Raw genomic sequence first — 19252 nt, 5'->3', positions numbered from 1 at the left:
TATTAAGCTGGTTATTAAGACAGCTGCCTGCAATTACTGCAGGTTCGAATCTCGCCAAGGCTCAAGGTTGACTCAGCCTTCCATCCTTTCTAAGGTAGGTAAATTGAGGACCCAGTTGTGGGGGCAATAAGCTGACTTTGTATAAAATATACAAAAGGATGAAGGCTATTGCTTACTGCTTACGTTGTAAGCAGCCCTGAGTCTCCGGAGAAGGGCGGCATATAAATCAAATTAAAAAAAAAAAATTACTTTCCCTACCGGTTTGGAAATATGAGCCCGTCCACGCATACCTCCGGCCTTTTGTACATGCACTAGTCATTCCTGACTCTAGGGGGCAGTGCTCATCTCCGTTTCAAAGCCGAAGAGCCAGCGCTGTCCGAAGACGTCTCCGTGGTCATGTGGCCGGCATGACTCAACACCAAAGGCACATAGAACGCTGTTCCCTTCCCACCAAAGGTGGTCCCTATTTTTCTACTTGCATTTTTTATGTGCTTTCGAACTGCTAGGTTGGCAGAAGCTGGGACAAGTCACGGGAGCTCACCCTGCTACGCGGAACTAGGGATTTGAACTGCTGAACTGCCGACCTTTCGATCGACAAGCTCAGCGTCTTAGCCATTGAGCCACCGCGTCCCTCATCCGTTATAATATATCAGTGCCTAAAAAAAACCAAGATACCACGCAACCACAGAAAACCCATTTGAGTTCCAGGTATATTAGTAAAAACACAGCTGATTACAAGTGGGAGATGGCTGGGCCTATTACACGCACAAGGGCTAAATTGATTACTGGCATATAAAGGCAGAGATCTCTGTAATGGTAGCTTAATACTCTGACGATGTCAGCAGATGGCTGACGAAAGCTTAGTAAAATAAAATTTTAATTCTTTTAAAAATTTTAAAATCTTAAGTTCTGAAGTTCGCAGTATGTCTGCTTCTTTTTTACATACATACATACATACACACACACACATATATTTTGAATACACGATAGGGAAGATAAAAATATTTCTTTGCTCCTATCTGTAGAAGAACGGTGTCTTTAAAAAAAAAGGAAAAAAAAAGAATATAACCAGAAACAGAACAGGAAATCAACGGACAGTAAACAGCACCCATCAGGGATTTCAGCTGACATGGTGAGTGATTGATTTACAGCGTGTTGACTTTAGCAAACATCCAGCGGCACCAAAGTTCAGACTGCAGCATTTGCATCTGCCTTTCTTGCAAAAGCCTTCCCTTCGTCAACGGAAGAGGTAAGGAATATCAATCATCTTTTTTTGCAGGGGGGGAGGAAGGCGGATTAAAAATAAATAAAATAAGCTCAAGTATTTTTTAGGGTGAAACCGAGACATCAGGATTCAACGGCCGCCACTCAAGGCGACCGATTTGTCGCTAAATCTGATCGTGCCGTTGCCACGAACAATCGGGCGATGATGGAATTCAACCTCTGGATTTTTTTACTTATTATTTTGATGCTAACGCTGCTGGCTCAGCGTAATTTAGTGGGGGGGGGGAGAAATATGATGGAAACCAAGGTTTGTTTGTCCGTCGTTGTGTTGCAACGGCAAACTGTGCAAAGGGAAGACATTTTAAAAGGGAGTATAGGTGGCAAATTAGTTTGCAACGGCGGAGAGTAGGATAATGAAGGCGGATCTACATGTCCCCAGGATAATGTTGCAGGATCCAATCTGGGTCTGTCACTGGGACCGGAGTTTTTGTCTTCCGAGCTTTCGGACTTCATGCTGGAGCCCCTCCTCGGGGAATTTCTCTCTAGCAGTGTGTGTGTTGTCCTGCGTGCAGCTGCTACAATTGTTGGACAAAAACAGCCGAGGAAGTGGTTGAAACAGGCCCTTTTTCCTTTTTTTTTTCTAAAAAGTTTTTTATTTTGAAAACATTAAAAACAAGACACAAACACACAACATTTATATACATATCACTTTTCCCTACAGCTACTTCAAAGGGATCCTTTCTTACTATTTACATCTATTCAGACATATTTTAACTTTATCTTATTCAACCGTTTATTTTCCATCATTCTTTCTTTCGTCTAGATTATACTTTGATCTTCAACGTTTTTTCTCCCCTCTCTCCTTTATTCCTTTCTCATTTTTCCTATTCTCCAACCATTCATACCCCCTACACCCACACTTTGTAATAATCTTTCTCCTTGATTTCTTTTGTTAATTTGTCCATCTCTGCGCACACTAAGATTTTCCTAATTAAATCTTCTTCTGATGGTTAAGTTTTCCTTCTTCCAATTTTGCGCAGAGACTCTGCGGGCTGCTGTCAGTATATGTAATCTTAAATAATATATTTCCTTAGTATAGTTTTCTACGGAAATCCCAAGTAGAAACTGCTCAGGTTCTCCCTTTATTGAATTCTGAATTATTTCTTCCATCCACTTTTTAACTTTCGCCCAGAATTTCTTCGCCACTGGGCAGGTCCACCAGAGATGATAATAAGTCCCATAGTTATTCTTACATTTCCAACATTTCGGTGAATTACTAGGGAACATTTTCGCTATTCTAGCTGGTGGAAAGTGGAAATAGGCCCTTTTTCAATCGCTTCCCTGGCTGTTTTTGTGCCTTCTCGTCCAACAATCTTAGTACTGATGACGTTACCTAGTTTGGTAACGAAATGTTTGCAAGAAAGGAAGCAAGCTCAGAGATCACTAAGGGCATGAAACTTTCTCTCTTAAATACGTTCTGGACTCAGTTCTGTTGATGGGAATCCATTATCTTACAAACTTTGTGCAATGCACACAGTGCCTTCGCCCAGTGTGTGTCTCGGAAGTCTGTTGCATTCAACCGTTCTTGAATATAAATGACTCAAGTGTCCACCATTGCAATTAGTTTTTGGAGATTCTCCATCATCCAGGTCATGGTTGTCCCAAAGGTGCTTTTTTTCAGGAGGCAACTGGACTTCCTTGTTTTTTTCTTTTGAAGACGTTTCGCTTCTCCTCCAAGAAGCTTCTTCAGCTCTGACTGGATGGTGGTGGAATGGAAGGATTGATATTCCTTGCAGGCAGCTGGTCCTTTGCATCCTTTTAAAGGGTCGTTGCAGGACTTGGAGGTTTCTCTGTGTCCTCAGGGTCACCTGAGTGGTGCAAATGGTTCCTGTAGTCTGCAATTTTTCCCCCACTCTGGAAATCCACTACTCCTACTCCCATGCCACTCAAAAGGGGATTCATCCCAAATTGTATAGCTAAAAGTCTGTAGAGCTAAAAGTTGTCAAAAGAAAAAACAAGGAAGTCCAGTTGCCTCCTGAAAAAGGACGGACACCCATTGTTATACAAATTAACGGAGTTAGAAGGGACCTTGTAGGTCATCTAGTCCAACCCCCCCAAAAGCAGACCGTACACCATATCTGACAAATGGCCGTCTAGTCTCTTCTTGAAAGCCTCCAGTGATGAAGCTCCCACAACTTCCGAAGGCAACTTTGTTCCATCGATTGATTGTTCTCACTTTCAGAAAAATTCTCCTTACTTCCAGGTTGAATCTCTCCTTGTTCAGTTTCCATCCATTATTCCTTGTCTGGCGTTCAGGTGCTTTGGAGAATAGCTCGACCTCCTCCTCTCTGTGGCAGCCCTTTAAATATTGGAAGACTGCTATCCTGTCTCCCCTGGTCCTTCTCTTTAGCCATGCCCAGTTCCTGCAACCGTTCATCGTATGTTTTAGCCTCCAGTCCTCTAATCATCCTGGTTGCTCTTCTCTGCACTCTTTCTAGAGTCTCAACATCTGTTTTGTAGTGTGGTGACCAAAACTGGATGCAGTATTCTTGGTGCGGCCTTACTAAGTATCATAGAGTGGTATTGGTACCTTCCTTGATCTTGATTGTATCCCTCTCTTAATGCAATTTAGGATGGCATTGGCTTTTTTGGCTGCCGCCACACACAGTTTACAGTTAGTTGATTGAAACATCCCAACCGTATCTAGTGGACTTCACCGTTTAGGACCCAAATTGTATTTTTTCATAGACCGTACTAAGAGAATCAGGCTCAGTAGACCACGTAAACCTGTGCAAATCCTTGTCAACTTGCAAAGCTTTCAAGTTGCCATGAGCAGGAGGGAGGGAGAACTGATAGAGCTGATTGATTTCCCTAACTGAAGCTACATTCCATAGATGCTTTCTTACCGCATTCAGTAGAAGGGTCTTGGATTTCACAGCCAGCCTTAATTGGAGAATGTGATTTATGACATGGCCAGGGAGGAGGGGAGAGACAGGGTCATAGGGGAACGTAAATCTACGTGTGGGATTAGTTCTAACTGCATCCGAATATTGCCGAAATGGTGCTCCTAATAAATGACCGTATTTCTTTTGAAGTTTGGCGCATGGCTCATGAATTAATTAGGGCATCTTTCGGAAACTTCACAATCCTCTTGTCTAGATCAAGAACATCTCATTTCCAGCTCTAAGAAGATGAAGTTCTTCTGGCATTCAGCGGTCTTCTCCCTCACCATCTCCTTGGTTTGGTGTGGCATCAAGGATCTTCAAGGGCACTTCGATCAGGTGGGCGAGGAGGCCCAGTCCCTCCACCCTCGTGGCCTTCTTGGGAACGAAACTCTTTGGGCGACGAACCTGTCCCCCGAATTCCATCAAGAAAACACGGTGACCAACGACTTGAGCGTGGAAGAAGAGGAGGAGGAGGACTACCTGGACTTCGACAAGATCTTCAGCGAAGATGATGACTACATCGATATCATCGATACCATTCCAGAAGCGATTTCTTACATCGACCAAGGAAACGTGCTGGCCCTCTTTCGTGGGAAGACCAGAATCCAACGTCTCAACATCCTGAATGCCTATTTTGGCTTCAACCTCTACCGAAGCATTCGGGACCACGTCAACTCTTCCGATAATATCTTCTTGGCTCCGGTTGGCATCTCCACCGCCATGGCCATGGTTTCGTTGGGGCTGAGAGGCCAAACCCTGGAGGAAGTTTTAGATGTCCTAGGTTTCGAAGACTTTGTGAACGCCAGTTCCAAATACGACTACATGACTACACACAACCTCTTCCACAAACTCACACACCGGCTCTTCCGGAGGAATTTTGGCTACACCCTCAGGTCGGTCAACGACCTCTACGTGCAAAGGCAGTTTTCCATCCTGAATGAGTTCAAGGACAATATGAAAAAATACTATTTTGCCGAGGCTCAGCTGGCTGACTTCTCCGACCAGACCTTCATCAATAACGCCAATGAACGAATCAGAAAGCTCACCAAGGGCTTAATTAAAGACGCGCTCGTTAACGTACACCCAGATACGCTCGTGATGATTCTCAACTGCTTGTACTTCAAAGGTAAGTCGAGAAATAAGAACACAGAATAATAATAGGAGTGGAAGGGACCTTGGAGGTCTTCTAGTCCAACCCACTACCTATTGCAGGTCTCATACCATTCCAAACTTTAGTTGGGCTTGATGGGATGGGTACCAGAGGTGGTATTCAGCCGGTTCGCGCGAACTGTTGGTGGAAATTTGGCCAAGGTTGCCGAACTGGTAGCGATGGCCAGCTGAAACCGAACTGGTTTCCTGGTCGCTCGCCCCGCTCGCCCCGCCCGCTATGTTCGTCGCTGCCATGTTCTTCACGCATGCACATCCAAGTCCAATGGGATGCGCATGCGTGAAAAACATGGCGGCGACGGTAATAGCTTTTTCCGTGACCTCCGGTGCTTTTCGGCAGCCTGCGGCCAGCCGCCACCTCTTTGAGAACTTTGCGGCTGCGGCAGCTGGCTGGGGGGGCCACCCAAAACTCCAGTCAGCTTGCCTTCTGAACTCTGGACCAGCCACCGCGGAAGGTAAGCAACCTAAACAAAGAGGCGATGGTACGGGAGAAAGTGGGGCTAGGGCTAGGGCTGGGGCCACTAAAGGAGGGGAAACGGGAGTGGCTGGCGAAGGGAGGGCGGGGGTAGATAGGTGGAAATTCCAAACATTTTCCTACCTTTTCCTGTGGGCATGGCTAGGTGGGGGGGGGTCATGTGACTGAGTGGGCATGTGTGACGTTAAGTTGGCCACGCCCACTCAGTCACATGCCTGCCCACCTAGCCACGCCCAGCAAACTGTTAGCAAAAATTTTTGAAACCCACCGCTGATGGGTACATGTGATCATAGAAATAATAACTTAGAAAGAACATCTCTGACTATATCTTATCAGAGCAAAGAATGTGAAAAGACCTATACATACAGGTAGCTCTTGATTTACAATACTTCATTTAGTGACCAAAGTTACAACAGCAGCAAAAAAAAAAAAAGTGATTTACGACCAGTTCTATGCGTGTTGCAGGATTCCCACGTTCACATGATCAAAATTTGGGTGTTATGACATGTAGTTATGACGGTTGCGGTGTCTCGGGAGGGTGTCACTTAATCGCCATTTGTGACCAACATGTAAAGCCAATTTATGCTGAATAACTGCAGTGATTCATTTAAGAACCGTGGCAAAAAAAAAAGAGAGGTTGCAGTATCAGGCGTGGCTCGGTTAACCACCTCCCCTTGCTTAGCAACGAAAATTTGGGAACAAATTGTGATCGTAAGTTGAGGACTACCTATATAAAGAGCCATGGTGGAGCAGTGGTTAGAAGGCAGCATTGCAGGCTAATTCAGCAAATTCTGCCCACACACCAGCAGTTCGATCATGAGCGGCTCAAGGTTGACTCAGCCTTCCGTCCTTCCAAGGTCAGTAAAATGAGGAGCCAAATTGTTGAGGGCAAGAGGCTGACTCTGTAAACCGCTTAGAGAGGGCTGTCAAACATTGTAAAGTGGTACATAAGTCTAAATATTATTCCATTCCATTCTATTCCCCTGGTGGTGCAGTGGTTACAATGCAGTATTGCAGGCTAACTCATTGCTGACTGCCAACAGTTCAATCTTGACCGGTTTAAAGTTGGCTCAGTCTTCCATCCTTCCGAGGTGGGTAAAATGAGGACCCAGACTCTTGGGGGCAATGTGCTGACTCTGTAAGCCACTTAGAGAGGGCTGTAAAAGCACTATGAAATCTTAAGTGCTATTGCTATTCCTTCCTTCCTTCCTTCCTTCCTTCCTTCCTTCCTTCCTTCCCTCCCTCTCTCCCTCCCTCCCTCCCTCCTTCTTTCCTCCCTCCCATCCATCCATCCATCCATCCATCGTGCACAATGGTTAGAATGCAATATTGCAGGCTGACTCTGCCCACAGCCAGGAGTTCGATCCTGACTGGGTCAAGGTTGAATCAGCCTTCCATCCTTCCGAGGTGGGTAAAATGAGGACCCAGACTCTTGTGGGCAATGTGCTGACTCTGTAAGCCACTTAGAGAGGGCTGTAAAAGCACTACGAAGCGATGTGTAAGTCTAAATGCTATTGCTAGTGCTTATTCCGCTGCAAGTGTCTAAATATTCAGTCCCTGGTGGACTTCACAGGGAGTCCAATGTTAGCACAAAGAGTGTCAACATCTGAATTTCCTGAATCAACATTCTGAAAATAATCTTTTTTTTTTTTTTAAAAAAAAGTTCATGATCCAAAGTTCTGTGCAAGCTGCACGACTGTTATATTTAAGAACGGCTTAATTGGTCATGAAAGAAAAGTTGCATCAGATACCACTTCGGCATCAGCAAAAAACAGAGCAATTTACCTTGAGAAAAAGCGTCTCGATCATGGGTATTGAAAGAGGAAGCACAGAAAGGCTGAATACCAGGTTAAAAGTCACAAATACAAACCATAGAGCAGAATAACAGAGTTGGGAGGGACCTTGGAGGTCTTCTAGTCCAACCCCCTGCTTAGGCAGGAAACCCCACACCACTTCAGACAAATGGTTATTCAATCTCTTCTTAAAGACTTCCAGTGTTGGAGCATTCACAACTTCTGGAGGCAAGTCGTTCCACTGAAATTTCTCCTTAGTTCTAAGTTGCTTCTGTCCTTGGTTAGTTTCCACCCGTTGCTTCTTGTCCTGCCCTCAGGACAAGATATTGGAACACTGCTATTTATTTTATTATTATTATTTTTTATTTTAATTTGATTTATATGCCGCCCTTCTCCGGAGACTCAGGGCGGCTTACAATGCGTTAAGCAATAGCCTTCATACTTTTGTATATTTTATACAAAGTCAGCTTATTGCCCCCACAAACTGGGTCCTCATTTAACCTACCTTAGAAAGGATGGAAGGCTGAGTCAACCTTGAGCCTGGTAAGATTGGAACCTGCAGTAATTGCAGGCAGCTGTGTTAATAACAGGGTGCTTTAGACCACTGTACTACCAAGGCTCGGCTATCATGTCTCCCCTAGTCCTTCTCTTCATTAAACTAGACATACCCAGTTCCCTAATGACGGCAGTGATTCGCATAACGACAGTGGCCAGAAAGGTCAGAAAATGGGGCAAAGTTTACGTAACAAGTGTCTGGCTTACAGACAGACATTTGGGGCTCAATGGCGGTCGTTAAGTTGGCGACTACTTGCAGAAGTAAATTAAATTTATTAAATTAAATTATTTTATTTTATTAAATTTCTATACCGCCCTACTTCCGAAGGACTCAGGACTCAGTAGGTGAAACAGCTAAATGCGATCAGCCTCGGGGAAAAAAGAATGACGGACTCGTGTTTTCATTGTGGTTGCCAGGAACCTGGGAAAACAAGTTTCCGGTGGAGGCGACCCACAAACAGACCTTCCGGCTGAACGAGAAAGAGACGGTGAAGGTTCCTATGATGAAGATCAAAGCCAGCTTCTTGGCCACCGAAGACAACGAGCTGGACTGCAGAGTGCTGCAGCTGCCCTACGTGGGGAATATCAGCATGCTGATTGTGCTGCCCTATAAGCTGTCTGGTTTGAAGGTCCTGGAGACCCAAATAAGCCCCCAGGTGGTCGAGAGATGGCAGAAGAGCATGACCAACAGGTATCCGATTGCCCCGGAAATCCTGCACGGCCCAAGTATATCGCACTCTCTGATTCCGGTTTCAGACGATGATTATGGTCTGGGGGGGGGGGGGTTTAAGGCACCAGGCTAGAAAGCAAGAGACCGGGAGTTCTAGTTCTGCCGTAGGCATGTAAACCGGGAGAGGGACGTTGGGCCAATCAAAAGGAGATGATGAGTTCTAGTCCCAGTTTAAGAATGAAAGTTGGCTGGGGGACTTTGGGGCCAATCCCCAGGAGACTTCTAGTTCCACCTTAGGGAGGAGAACCCATTGGGTGACTTTTGGGCCAATCACCAGGAGACAGTGAGTTCTAGTTCCACCTTAGGCAGGAAAGCCAGTTGGGGGACTTTTGGGCTAATCACCAGGAGACTGGGAGTTCTAGTTCCACCTTAGGCAGGAAAGCCAGCTGGGGGATTTTGGGGCCAATCCCCAGGAGACTGGGAGTTCTAGTTCCACCTTAGGGAGGAGAACCCATTGGGGGACTTTTGGGCCAATCACCAGGAGACTGGGAGTTCTAGTTCCACTTTAGGCAAGAAAGCCAGTTGGGGGACTTTTGGGCCAATCACCAAGAGACTGGGAGTTCTAGTTCCACCTTAGGCAGGAAAGCCAGCTGGGGGACTTTTGGGCCAATCCCCAGGAGACTGGGAGTTCTAGTTCCACCTTAGGCAGGAAAGCCAGCTGGGTGACTTTTGGGTCAATCCCCAGGAGACTGGGCATTCTAGTCCTGGCTTAAACATGAACGCCAACTGGGTGATTTTTGGGCCAATCACCAGGAGACAGTCAGTTCTAGTTCCACCTTAGGCAGGAAAGCCAGTTGGGGGACTTTTGGGCCAATCACCAAGAGACTGGTGCCAAACAAATGATCCATAAAAGAACCGATTTGAATCGGCTCACGTTGAACTTCTAATTCTCCCTCTAGGACCCGAGAAGTCGCGATGCCCAGATTTAAGCTGGAGAAGAGCTACGACTTGATCGAAAATCTGAAAGCGATGGGGATCGAGGAGCTGTTCACCCCGCGTGGCAACTACTCCGGCATCTCAGAGGAAAAAATCACCATCAATAAGGTAATCCAGCGTTGGCACAAATGAAAACTCCAGAGATTTTTTTTAACTTTGCGCGAGAGGGACGGAGGAGAAGAATTATTCTGTTCGGGCCCGCTTAGGTTTTGGTGCTGTGGTCAGAAGGAGGCTAAGAGAAATGTTCTGAGATTGTTAGATTCGATAGTTCAGGAAAAAGGAGCATATCCGAGAGCGAAAGATGGACGCAGACAAAAGGGAGAGGACATAAAGAATAGACGGGCAAAAAAAAAAAAAAAAAAGCAGATTTAATAACAGCCGCTTTAGAAAATTACTGGTCAGGTACATAGCTGAGCTACAGCAGCCCAGATAGAACCCTTTATTTATTTACCTACTTATTCGATTTTTATGCCAGGTTTATTACTTTATAAACACCTCAAGGCAGTAAACAATAAATTGTACTCTTGCCTCCTCCTCTTTTTCACCCTGTGAGGTGGGTTGAGCTGAGAGAGAGAGGGACTGGCCCAAAGTTACCTACCTGGCTTTCATGCCTAAAACGGGACTAGAACTCCCAGTCTCCTGGGGATTGGCCCAAAGTCACCTGGTCGACTTCCATGCCTAAAGCGGGACTAGAACTCATAGTTTCCTGGTGATTGGCCCAAAGTCATCCAGCCAGCTCTCATGCCTAAGGTGGAACTAGAACTCCCAGTCCCCTGGTGATTGGCTTAAAGTCACCCAATCAGCTTTGGTACCTAAGGCGGGATGAGAACACAGGTTCTCTTAGTGATTGGCCCAAACTCACCCAGCTGACTTCCATGCTTACGGCGGGACTAGAACTCCCAGTCCCCTGGTGATTGGCCTAAAGTCACCCAGTCGACTTTGGTACCTAAAGTGGGATGAGAACTCAGGGTCTCTGGGTGACTGGTCCAAAATCACCCAACCGGCTTTCATGCCTACGGCGGGACTAGAACTCCCAGTCCCCTGGTGATCGGCCTAAAGTCACCCAGTTGACTTTGGTACCTAATGTGGGATGAGAACTCAGGGTCTCTGGGTGACTGGCTCAAATTCACCCGGTCAACTTCCATGCCTACGGCAGGACTAGAACTCCCAGTCCCCTGGTGATCGGCCTAAAGTCACTCAGTCAACTTTGGTACCTAAAGGGGGGTGAGAACTCAGGGTCTCTGGGTGACTGGCTCAAATTCACCCGGTCAACTTCCATGCCTACGGCAGGACTAGAACTCCCAGTCTCCTGGTTTCTAGGTCAGCACCTTCACCACCTTCTCGAGCTTGGTGTGTGCTGTTTCTGAATGTTTAACCTTCCTTGTGACAGTTCAATCATCAAGGGACCATCACGGTGAACGAAGAAGGGACCGAGGCGGCCTCCGTGACCACCGTGGGGTTTATGCCCCTTTCAACTCAAATCCGCTTCGTCATCGATCACCCTTTCCTCTTTCTGATCTACGAACACCGTACCAGCTGCCTGCTCTTCATGGGGAGAGTTTGCAACCCCAGCAAGCACTAAGCGGGAGAATCACATCCGTGGGGATGGGGGGGGGGGGGACACACAACTGTATCTCGAAAACGTGGGATTTATTTACGCTATTACTGGTTTTTATAGGCAGAGGTAGAGTTCAGGTGGAATCACAGCACAGCTTTCCCCCCCCCTCTCCCCCTCCAAGGTGGTACAGGTAGTCCTCGACTTACGACCACCACCGAGCCCAATGTGTCTGTCGCTAAGCGAAAACGTTTGTTAAGGGAATTGTGCCCCGTTTTACGACCTCTCTTGCCACAGCTTGCAGTGGTTAAGTTAGTGACATAGTTGTTAAGTGAATCTGGATTCCCCACGGGTTTTGCTCCTCAGAAAGTTGCTTAAGGGGATTGTGTGACACCCCCGCCCCCCAGGACACTGCAACCGTCATAAAATAGGAACCAGTTGCCAAGCATCTGAATTTTGATCACGCGACCATGGGAATGTCGTAATGGTCGCTAAGTGTGAAAAGCGGTCAGAAGTCACTTTTTTCAATGCTGTTGTAACTTTGAATGGTCACTAAACGAATTGTTGTAAATCGAGGATTACCTGTATCTTCCAGATGTGCCAAGGTGGCCAACTCCAGAAAAGTTGCCTCAACACATCTGGCAAATGCCCTATTGGGGAAAGCACTTGTTCACTAAGGATTGTGCAACGTTGCCTGAATAAAAATATTACCACAGAGGACGATTAAATGAGAATTTGTCCGCGTCGCTGTTGCCCTGAAGGGTCTGAGGGGGTGGTTTCATTTTGCTCTGTGTTTGCGTAAGTGGCAAGGGAGCGGACCTCTTGAGGACACCCCCAAAGCATGCTGGATTAATTCTTCACAAAGTAGGGGGTGCTTTTGGGTACCACAAATCTTTGGCAGAGGCATAGTATACACAGAATTCAGAGAACGTCTACCAGGAGCAAAAAGAAATGGAAGTAGAAAAATGGCAGGGGATTAAAAAGTCTTTAGGTTTGAAGTTTGGAAAGAAAGAAAGAAAGAAAGAAAGAAAGAAAGAAAGAAAGAAAGAAAGAAAGAAAGAAAGAAAGAAAGAAAGAAAGGAAGAAAGAAAGGAAGAAAGAAAGGAAGGAAGGAAAAAGAAAGAAAGGAAGGAAAGAAAAAGAGAGAAGGAAGGAAAGAAAGAAAGAGAAGGAAGGAAGGAAGGAAGGAAGGAAGAAGAGAGAAAGGAAGAAAGGTAGGTAGGTTTCAATTTCAAAAGATGGCATCTGAATCTTTTTAGGAGCACTTGTGATAAAACTCGCTCTATCTCAATATCATTATGATTATAAAATTCATTTATATTTAATTCTGTCCGAAGACGTCTCTGTGGTCATGTGGCCGGCATGACTCCACGCCAAAGGCGCACGGAATGCTGTTCCCTTCCCACCAAAGGGAAGGGAACAGCCACCCTATTTTTCTACTTGCATTTTTTTACCTGCTTTCGAACTGCTAGGTTGGCAAAAGCTGGGACAAGTAATAGGAGCTCACCCTGTTACGCGGCACTAGGGATTCGAACAGATGAACTGTCGACCTTTCGTCTTAGCCACTGAGCCAGCATGTCCCATTGATCTATAATTAGCCATTACTTATTGTGATTATGATTAGACATTACTTATCTATGATTACTAATCTATGACTAAAAGGTAAAGGTTCCCCTCGCATGTATGTGCTAGTCGTTCCCGACTCTAGGGGGCAGTGCTCATCTCCGTTTCAAAGCCGAAGAGCCAGCGCTGTCCGAAGACGTCTCCGTGGTCATGTGTCTGGCATGACTCAACGCCAAAGGCGCACGGAACACTGTTCCCTTCCCACCAAAGGTGGTCCCTGTTTTTCTACTTGCATTTTTTTTTTACCTGCTTTTGAACTGCTAGGTTGGCAGAAGCTGGGACAAGTCACGGGAGCTCACCCCGTTACGCAGCACTCGGGATTCGAACCGCTGAACTGCCGACCTTTCGATCGACAAGCTTGGCGTCTTAAACCACTGAGCCGTCGCGTCCCTTAATCTATGACTAGCCATTACTTATTGTGCAGTTGTCCCAAGCTAACATTTTATGTCCTTGCTGAAATGTTATCCCCCCCACCCCAATTCCCTCCCTTTTTATCAATGCTTACTAATTGATCCACGACTGTTAATATGCTCATTGGCAATTCGACTGCATACAGAGATACTCCCTGTCTATCAAACTGTCCTTTTAAAGCAGCCGTGAAGTCCTACCCACCAAATTTTAAAGGGAAGAGATGAAGGAAAACACAATCGTAACCGAGAACTCCCGAGCATCGCAAATTTTGCAAGGAAGCTAAATATTTGCTTTACCGACCCTTAATGTAACCATTAACTTCTGTCAATACTCAGGAGTGTATTTACTGAGTGACAAGCAGTTGGAAAAAAAAAAAAAATCAGATTAAAGCCTGTCTGATCAAACACCAAAGTGACTTTGAAGTGCAGGTTGTCCTCAACTTAACGACCGCAACGGAGCCCAGAATTGATGTTGCTAAGGGAGAAATTGGTTAAGTGAGTTTCACCCCATTTAATGACTTCCCTTGCTTGTTAACTGAATCGCCGCAGTTCTTAAAAACTAGTAACCCGGTTGTTACATGAACCTGGCTTCCCTCCTGGGCTTTGCTTTTCAAGAAGATCCCAAAAGGGGAATCACGTGACCGAGGGATGCTGCAACCGTCATAAATATAAGTCAGTGGCCAAGTGACTAGCACCCGGGCTGGCTACAAGACAAAACGTTCATTCTTGGTCGTATTTGAGATTCCTAGCTTCAATGGACAGCAAAGCTAGTATTGAGAGGGGTCTGCTAACAGGCGGCCAAACTAAGTGCCTGAAGGACCCCATCCCGTCGCTAATTCATATTAGTGGTCCGCGGAATTTAAAATTATGAATTTAGTGGTCCTTGAGGTCCAAAAAAGTTGGTTACCCCTGTTCTAGTCCAGTCCCCTGCTCAAGCAGGAGACCCGGTCTCATTTTACCCTGGGGCAAGATGTCCTTAGCTCTCTGAGAAAGTAATGTTATTATGACTACCCAGTTTCCCCCAAAATAAGACATCCCCTGATAATAAGCCCAATCGGGCTTTTTGAGTGCATAGCAATAAGGCCAAAAGTATTCAACAACAACAACAACAAATATTTTCGGGGAAACACGGTAGAGAAATGGTTGTCCAATCTCTTCTTGAAACACCCCCCCCCCCCCGGTGATGGAGCACCCACAATTTTTGGAGGCAAGTTATTCCACTGGTTAATTGTCCTCACTGTCAGGAAATTCCACCTTAATTGCAGGTTGCTTCTCTCCTGGATTAATTTCCACCCACTGCTTCTTGTCCTCCCCTCTGGTGCTTTGGAAAATAAATTGACCCCCTCCTCTTTGTGGCAGCCTCTCAAATACAGGTTTGTTTTTTTTTAAAAAAGAACAGCAATGAAAGATAAAACCAATTTTGACTCGCACAACCAGGACCTTTGCCCTTCATGAACATGCAGCGGAAAATATTGTTTTGAGAACCCAGACTTAAAAAACAAAAAAGTATGTTTACACGCCAGGGTCTCGGAGTACCCTTCTGATAAAACCTGCAGCGGTTAACATATAATCCGGAAAAGTTTCCTTAAACAGTACTCCTTCATTTTTTTTTTCATGTTGCCCACCAAGATGTCTAAAAATGCTGCACCTTGTATTCTAATGGTCTCATTGAATAAACTTTCATAATTTGTTTTTTCAGCTTCGGCAGAAAACAAGCGATTTTCTTAACCCATGCCAGGCTTATGATTCTTGATGAACGTATCTTTTCTTTTATGTACACTGAGAGCGTATGCACCAAGACAAATTCCTTGTGTGTCCAATCACACTTGGCCAATAAAGAATTCTGTTCTGTTCTGTTCTGTTCTGTTGTTCTATTCTATTCTGTTCTGTTCTGTTCTGTTCTATTCTATTCTATCATTAAGTGTTGTACCTTATGATTCTTAGCAAATGTAACTTTTCTTTTTATGTACATTGAGAGCATATGCACCAAAACAAATTCCTTGTGTGTCCAATCACACTTGGCCAATAAAGAATTCTATTCTATTCTATTCTATTCTATTCTATTCTATTCTATTCTATTCTATTCTATTCTATTCTATTCTATTCTATTCTATTTCTATTTCTATTCTATTTCTATTCTAATCATTAAGTGTTGTACCTTATGATTCTTAGCAAATGTAACTTTTCTTTTTATGTACATTGAGAGCATATGCACCAAGACAAATTCCTTGTGTTTCCAATCACACTTGGCCAATAAAAAAATTCTATTTTATTCTATTATTGCTACCTTCTCCAACCTGTGCCCCCAGCAAATGGTGAGACGTGGCCGACAAGAATAATCTGAAATTTCAAGTAGACGATGCCAAAGGTGCCGTTCAAAACTTTCTTTTTCCTTGAAAATCATCCCAAAGGTGCTTTTTCAAGAGGCAACTGGTCTTCCTTGTTATTCTTTGAAGACGTTTCGCTTCTCATCCAAGAAGCTTCTTCAGAATCGAATGGGTGAGAAGCGAAACATTTTCAAGGGGAAAAACAAACATACAAAGGAAGTCTAGCTGTCTTTTGAAAAGAACTTTTGGGACAGCCATGACCTGGATGACGGAGAATCTCCGTAGATTTTCAAACAGACGGTTAATGACCTTCTAACTCAGGGCTGGCCGAGTGTTGAAACGGGAGACCGTGCATGCAGGGGGGAGCACCAGAAACCAGAAGAGCAGTTCCCCGGCATGCACGCACGGGAGCAACGGAAACTGGAAAGCAGTTTCCCAGTGCGCATGCGTGGGAGTGCCAAAAACCGGAAGAGCAGCTCCCTAGTGCGCACGCGTGGGAGTGCCAAAAACCGGAAGAGCAGTTCCCTGGCGTGCATGCACGCGCCAGGAAGCTGAGCTTCCGGTTTCCAGCGTGCGCATGCGTGCCGGTCATCTAGTCTTCCGGTTTCTGGCGCACATACGCACCAGAGTGCTGCTCTTCCGTTTTCCAGTACTCCCGCATGTGCGAACACTAACTGACTGGCACGTAGGTGCGGGCTGGAATCTGGAAGGGCAACGGGTGATGGTTGGCATGAGTGGAGAGATGGCTCTGCGTGCCACTTCCGGCACGCGTGCCATAGATTCGCCATCACGGTTCTAACTTCTAGCACAGCACCCGGTCGAAAAACTCTTGGGAGAAGTTTCTCCAGATTTTTCCTACAATGCTTCTTGTGCGGCTTAAAACCCATGTACTGTCTCGGGAGAGGAAGTGAACACTCACCACAGCAATAACAGGGATCAGCACTCCGAGGTTGCCTGCGCTGCTGGAGGCCTGTGAAAGACAATAGAGACCAACTGAGAACAGGAAACAGGAAGAGGGAAAGGAAACAAGCATTCTCCTGGCTGTTAAGCTCAAGTCTGGGCTATGTCAGGGGTGGGCAACTGTGGCCCTTTTACAACCTGTGGACTTCAACTCCCAGAATTCCTGAGACAGCCAGCTTGGCTGTCTCAGGAACTCTGGGAGTTGAAGTCCACAGGTTGTAAAAGGGCCACAGTTGCCCACCCCTGGGCTCTGTGCACCTTCTTCCAAACCCAAAGTGGGGAATTTAGGGCTACATGGCGCAATAACCATCGAGCGGTGCGGTGGCCTAGCGGTGGAGCTCTCGCCTCATAATCAGGATGCTGTGAGTTCGATCCTGGGTAGAGGCAGGTATTTCTCTCTCTCTCTGGGCACCATGAGAATAGATCTGCTGAATATAACTCCGCATTGGTGACAAGAAAGGCATCCGGCCAGTAAACACACAGCTCCATTCAGTTGCCCAGCCTCCGCCCCCACAAGGGATTATGGGGTCGTTAAAAGAAGATGATGACGGTGCAGTAACATCCCTGTGAGTTGGGCTGAGATAGAGTGATTGAGGCTGGAGGTCGTTCTCCGAGTTTGTGGGTTGGTTTCCGAACATTCGCTACCAGGTTAATGTTTCATTACCAGGTTAGGTAACATCTTCAGTGGAGTTTAGGGGATGTCATTGTCGGTGTTCCTGTTTAGTATTCCCATGTTCCTCATAAACAAAGGAATAGCGACACTGACATCCCCTAAACTCCGCTGAAGATGTTACCTATCCTGGTAATAAAACGTTTGGAATCCAACCCACAAGCTTGGAGAATGAACTTCCACCCTCATCGTACACCTGAGCTACAGATATTAGCAGCGCAAAATCATGTATTCTTTCATGCCTAAGACTGGACTAAAATTCCCAACTCTCCTGGTGATTGGCTCAAAATTACCCAATTGGTTTTCATGCCTAAGGTGGGACTAGAACTCACCATCTCCTAGTGATTGGCCCAAAGTTTCCCAGCCGGCTTTCATAGCTAAGGTAGGACTTGAACTCCCGGTCCCCTGGTGATAGGCCCAAAGTCACCCACCCACTTTCATCTCTAAGGTGGGACTAGAATTCACCATCTCCTAGTTATGATTGGCCCAAAGTCTCCCAGCCGGCTTTCATAACTAAGGTAGGGCTTGAACTCCCAGTAACCTGGTGATAGGCCCAAAGTCACCCACCCACTTTCATCTCTAAGGTGGGACTAGAATTCACCATCTCCTAGTTATGATTGGCCCAAAGTCTCCCAGCCGGCTTTCATAACTAAGGTAGGGCTTGAACTCCCAGTAACCTGGTGATAGGCCCAAAGTCACCCAGCTACTTTCATCTCTAAGGTGGGACTAGAATTCACCATCTCCTAGTTATGATTGGCCCAAAGTCTCCCAGCCGGCTTTCATAGCTAAGGTAGGACTTGAACTCCCGGTCTCCTGGTGATCGGCCCAAAGTCACCCAATTGGTTTTCATGCCTAAAGTGGGACTAGAATTTCCACTTTCCTAGTTTCCAAGACAATACCTTAACTACCAGACCAAACTGGCTGTTTGTTTCATTTTAACTATTTCCACTGAAATTTTAATAGTTGTTTTTAATCATTTTATATATTTGGGTTTTTTTGTTTCTTGACTCTGTGTGCTGCCTAGAGATGGGCAGCTGTAAAGTAATTGATAATTAATATAATTTATAATAAACAGGGAAAGACTTTCATTCTGAAGATTGGTAAGAAACGTTGTCGCTTCCTCGCCTACCTTCAGCGCCGGCCCTTTCTCACTTGCCCGCTCGCTGGCCCTTTTTCCTTCCAGCCCCAGCTGCACAAAAAGTTCCAACAAATTCATCAGCAGTTCGTCCACAAGGTGTTCATCCTGTATATTGGCAGCTATGTTAGCCAGGGCATTAATAACAGCTAAGGAACAGTGTCTGATGAGAAGGCAGAAGAGCGGGGGAATAAAGAAAAGAAAACCAGAAGCATCAGCTTTCTGATGAAACATGTTGTCTAATTTTTCTCGTCTTCAAAGCTGGGTAAGATTATGAAAGGGATTTTGAAACTCCTCTGAAAAGCCTTGAAAAACAGGACTTAGATAATTCCTCCAGGTGAGACGGAGGAATAGAAATTTAGTAACTAAATACTAAAGGTTTCCCTTGTCCAGTTGTGTCTAACTAGGAGGCAGTGCTTATCTGTTTCTTAGCCTTGGGAATCAGCATTTTCCGAAGACATTTTCCGTGGTCTTGTGGCCAGCATGCCTATATGCCAAAGATACACGGAATGCTGTTACCTTCCCACTGAAGTGGCACCTATTGATGTTGGAATTCATTGTTGGAAGGTATTTTTATGCAACAACTACAGTAATATTCAGCCAGTAGATGGCAGTATTTACAAGTTTGGATCTATGGTACATACTCTATGCTCTTTTGTTCTAAGTAGAGTTTCCTGTTTGCTGTTACAGCTATATGGTTGAGCAGTAAAGCACATGGTGACTGTGCTCTTTGTTTGCTCTGTATCG

General features: G+C 45.6%; 2 protein-coding genes across 3 annotated transcripts in view; one reads left to right on the top strand and one right to left on the bottom strand.

Moving 5' to 3' along the window:
* Window positions 1–19252, bottom strand: part of PI4KA (phosphatidylinositol 4-kinase alpha) — a 93127-nt gene that overhangs the window by 47603 nt on the left and 26272 nt on the right. For both annotated transcript variants that reach the window (XM_087880206.1, XM_087880205.1), the window contains exons 18-19: window positions 18500–18668; window positions 16660–16710 (exon numbers count right to left, since the gene is read on the bottom strand). In XM_087880206.1, coding sequence (XP_087736332.1) covers window positions 16660–16710; window positions 18500–18668 — 220 coding nt within the window. The remainder of the gene's footprint in view (window positions 1–16659; window positions 16711–18499; window positions 18669–19252) is intronic.
* SERPIND1 (serpin family D member 1) lies at window positions 1004–12097 on the top strand. Its single transcript, XM_087880216.1, has 5 exons — window positions 1004–1249; window positions 4384–5295; window positions 8577–8850; window positions 9789–9933; window positions 11216–12097. The coding sequence occupies exons 2-5, from the start codon at window positions 4416–4418 to the stop codon at window positions 11405–11407; spliced, it is 1491 nt and encodes a 496-aa protein (XP_087736342.1). The 5' UTR covers window positions 1004–1249; window positions 4384–4415; the 3' UTR covers window positions 11408–12097.

Source organism: Pantherophis guttatus, chromosome 17 (assembly GCF_059756535.1).
Source record: "Pantherophis guttatus breed Tessera chromosome 17, ASM5975653v1, whole genome shotgun sequence".
NCBI lineage: Eukaryota > Metazoa > Chordata > Lepidosauria > Squamata > Colubridae > Pantherophis > Pantherophis guttatus.
The sequence above is the reverse complement of the archived record's forward strand: the minus strand, read 5'-3'. Positions and strand labels throughout refer to the sequence as shown.

What these genes read in the sequence shown, in the direction of transcription:
- SERPIND1 (XM_087880216.1), top strand. Translation starts at nt 4,416, where the DNA reads ATGAAGTTCTTCTGGCATTCAGCGGTCTTCTCCCTCACCATCTCCTTG. An exon ending in CAGAAGAGCATGACCAACAG is followed by an intron (nt 8,851 to 9,788) that starts GTATCCGATTGC and finishes TTCTCCCTCTAG; the next exon opens with GACCCGAGAAGTCGCGATGC. An exon ending in AAAAAATCACCATCAATAAG is followed by an intron (nt 9,934 to 11,215) that starts GTAATCCAGCGT and finishes TCCTTGTGACAG; the next exon opens with TTCAATCATCAAGGGACCAT.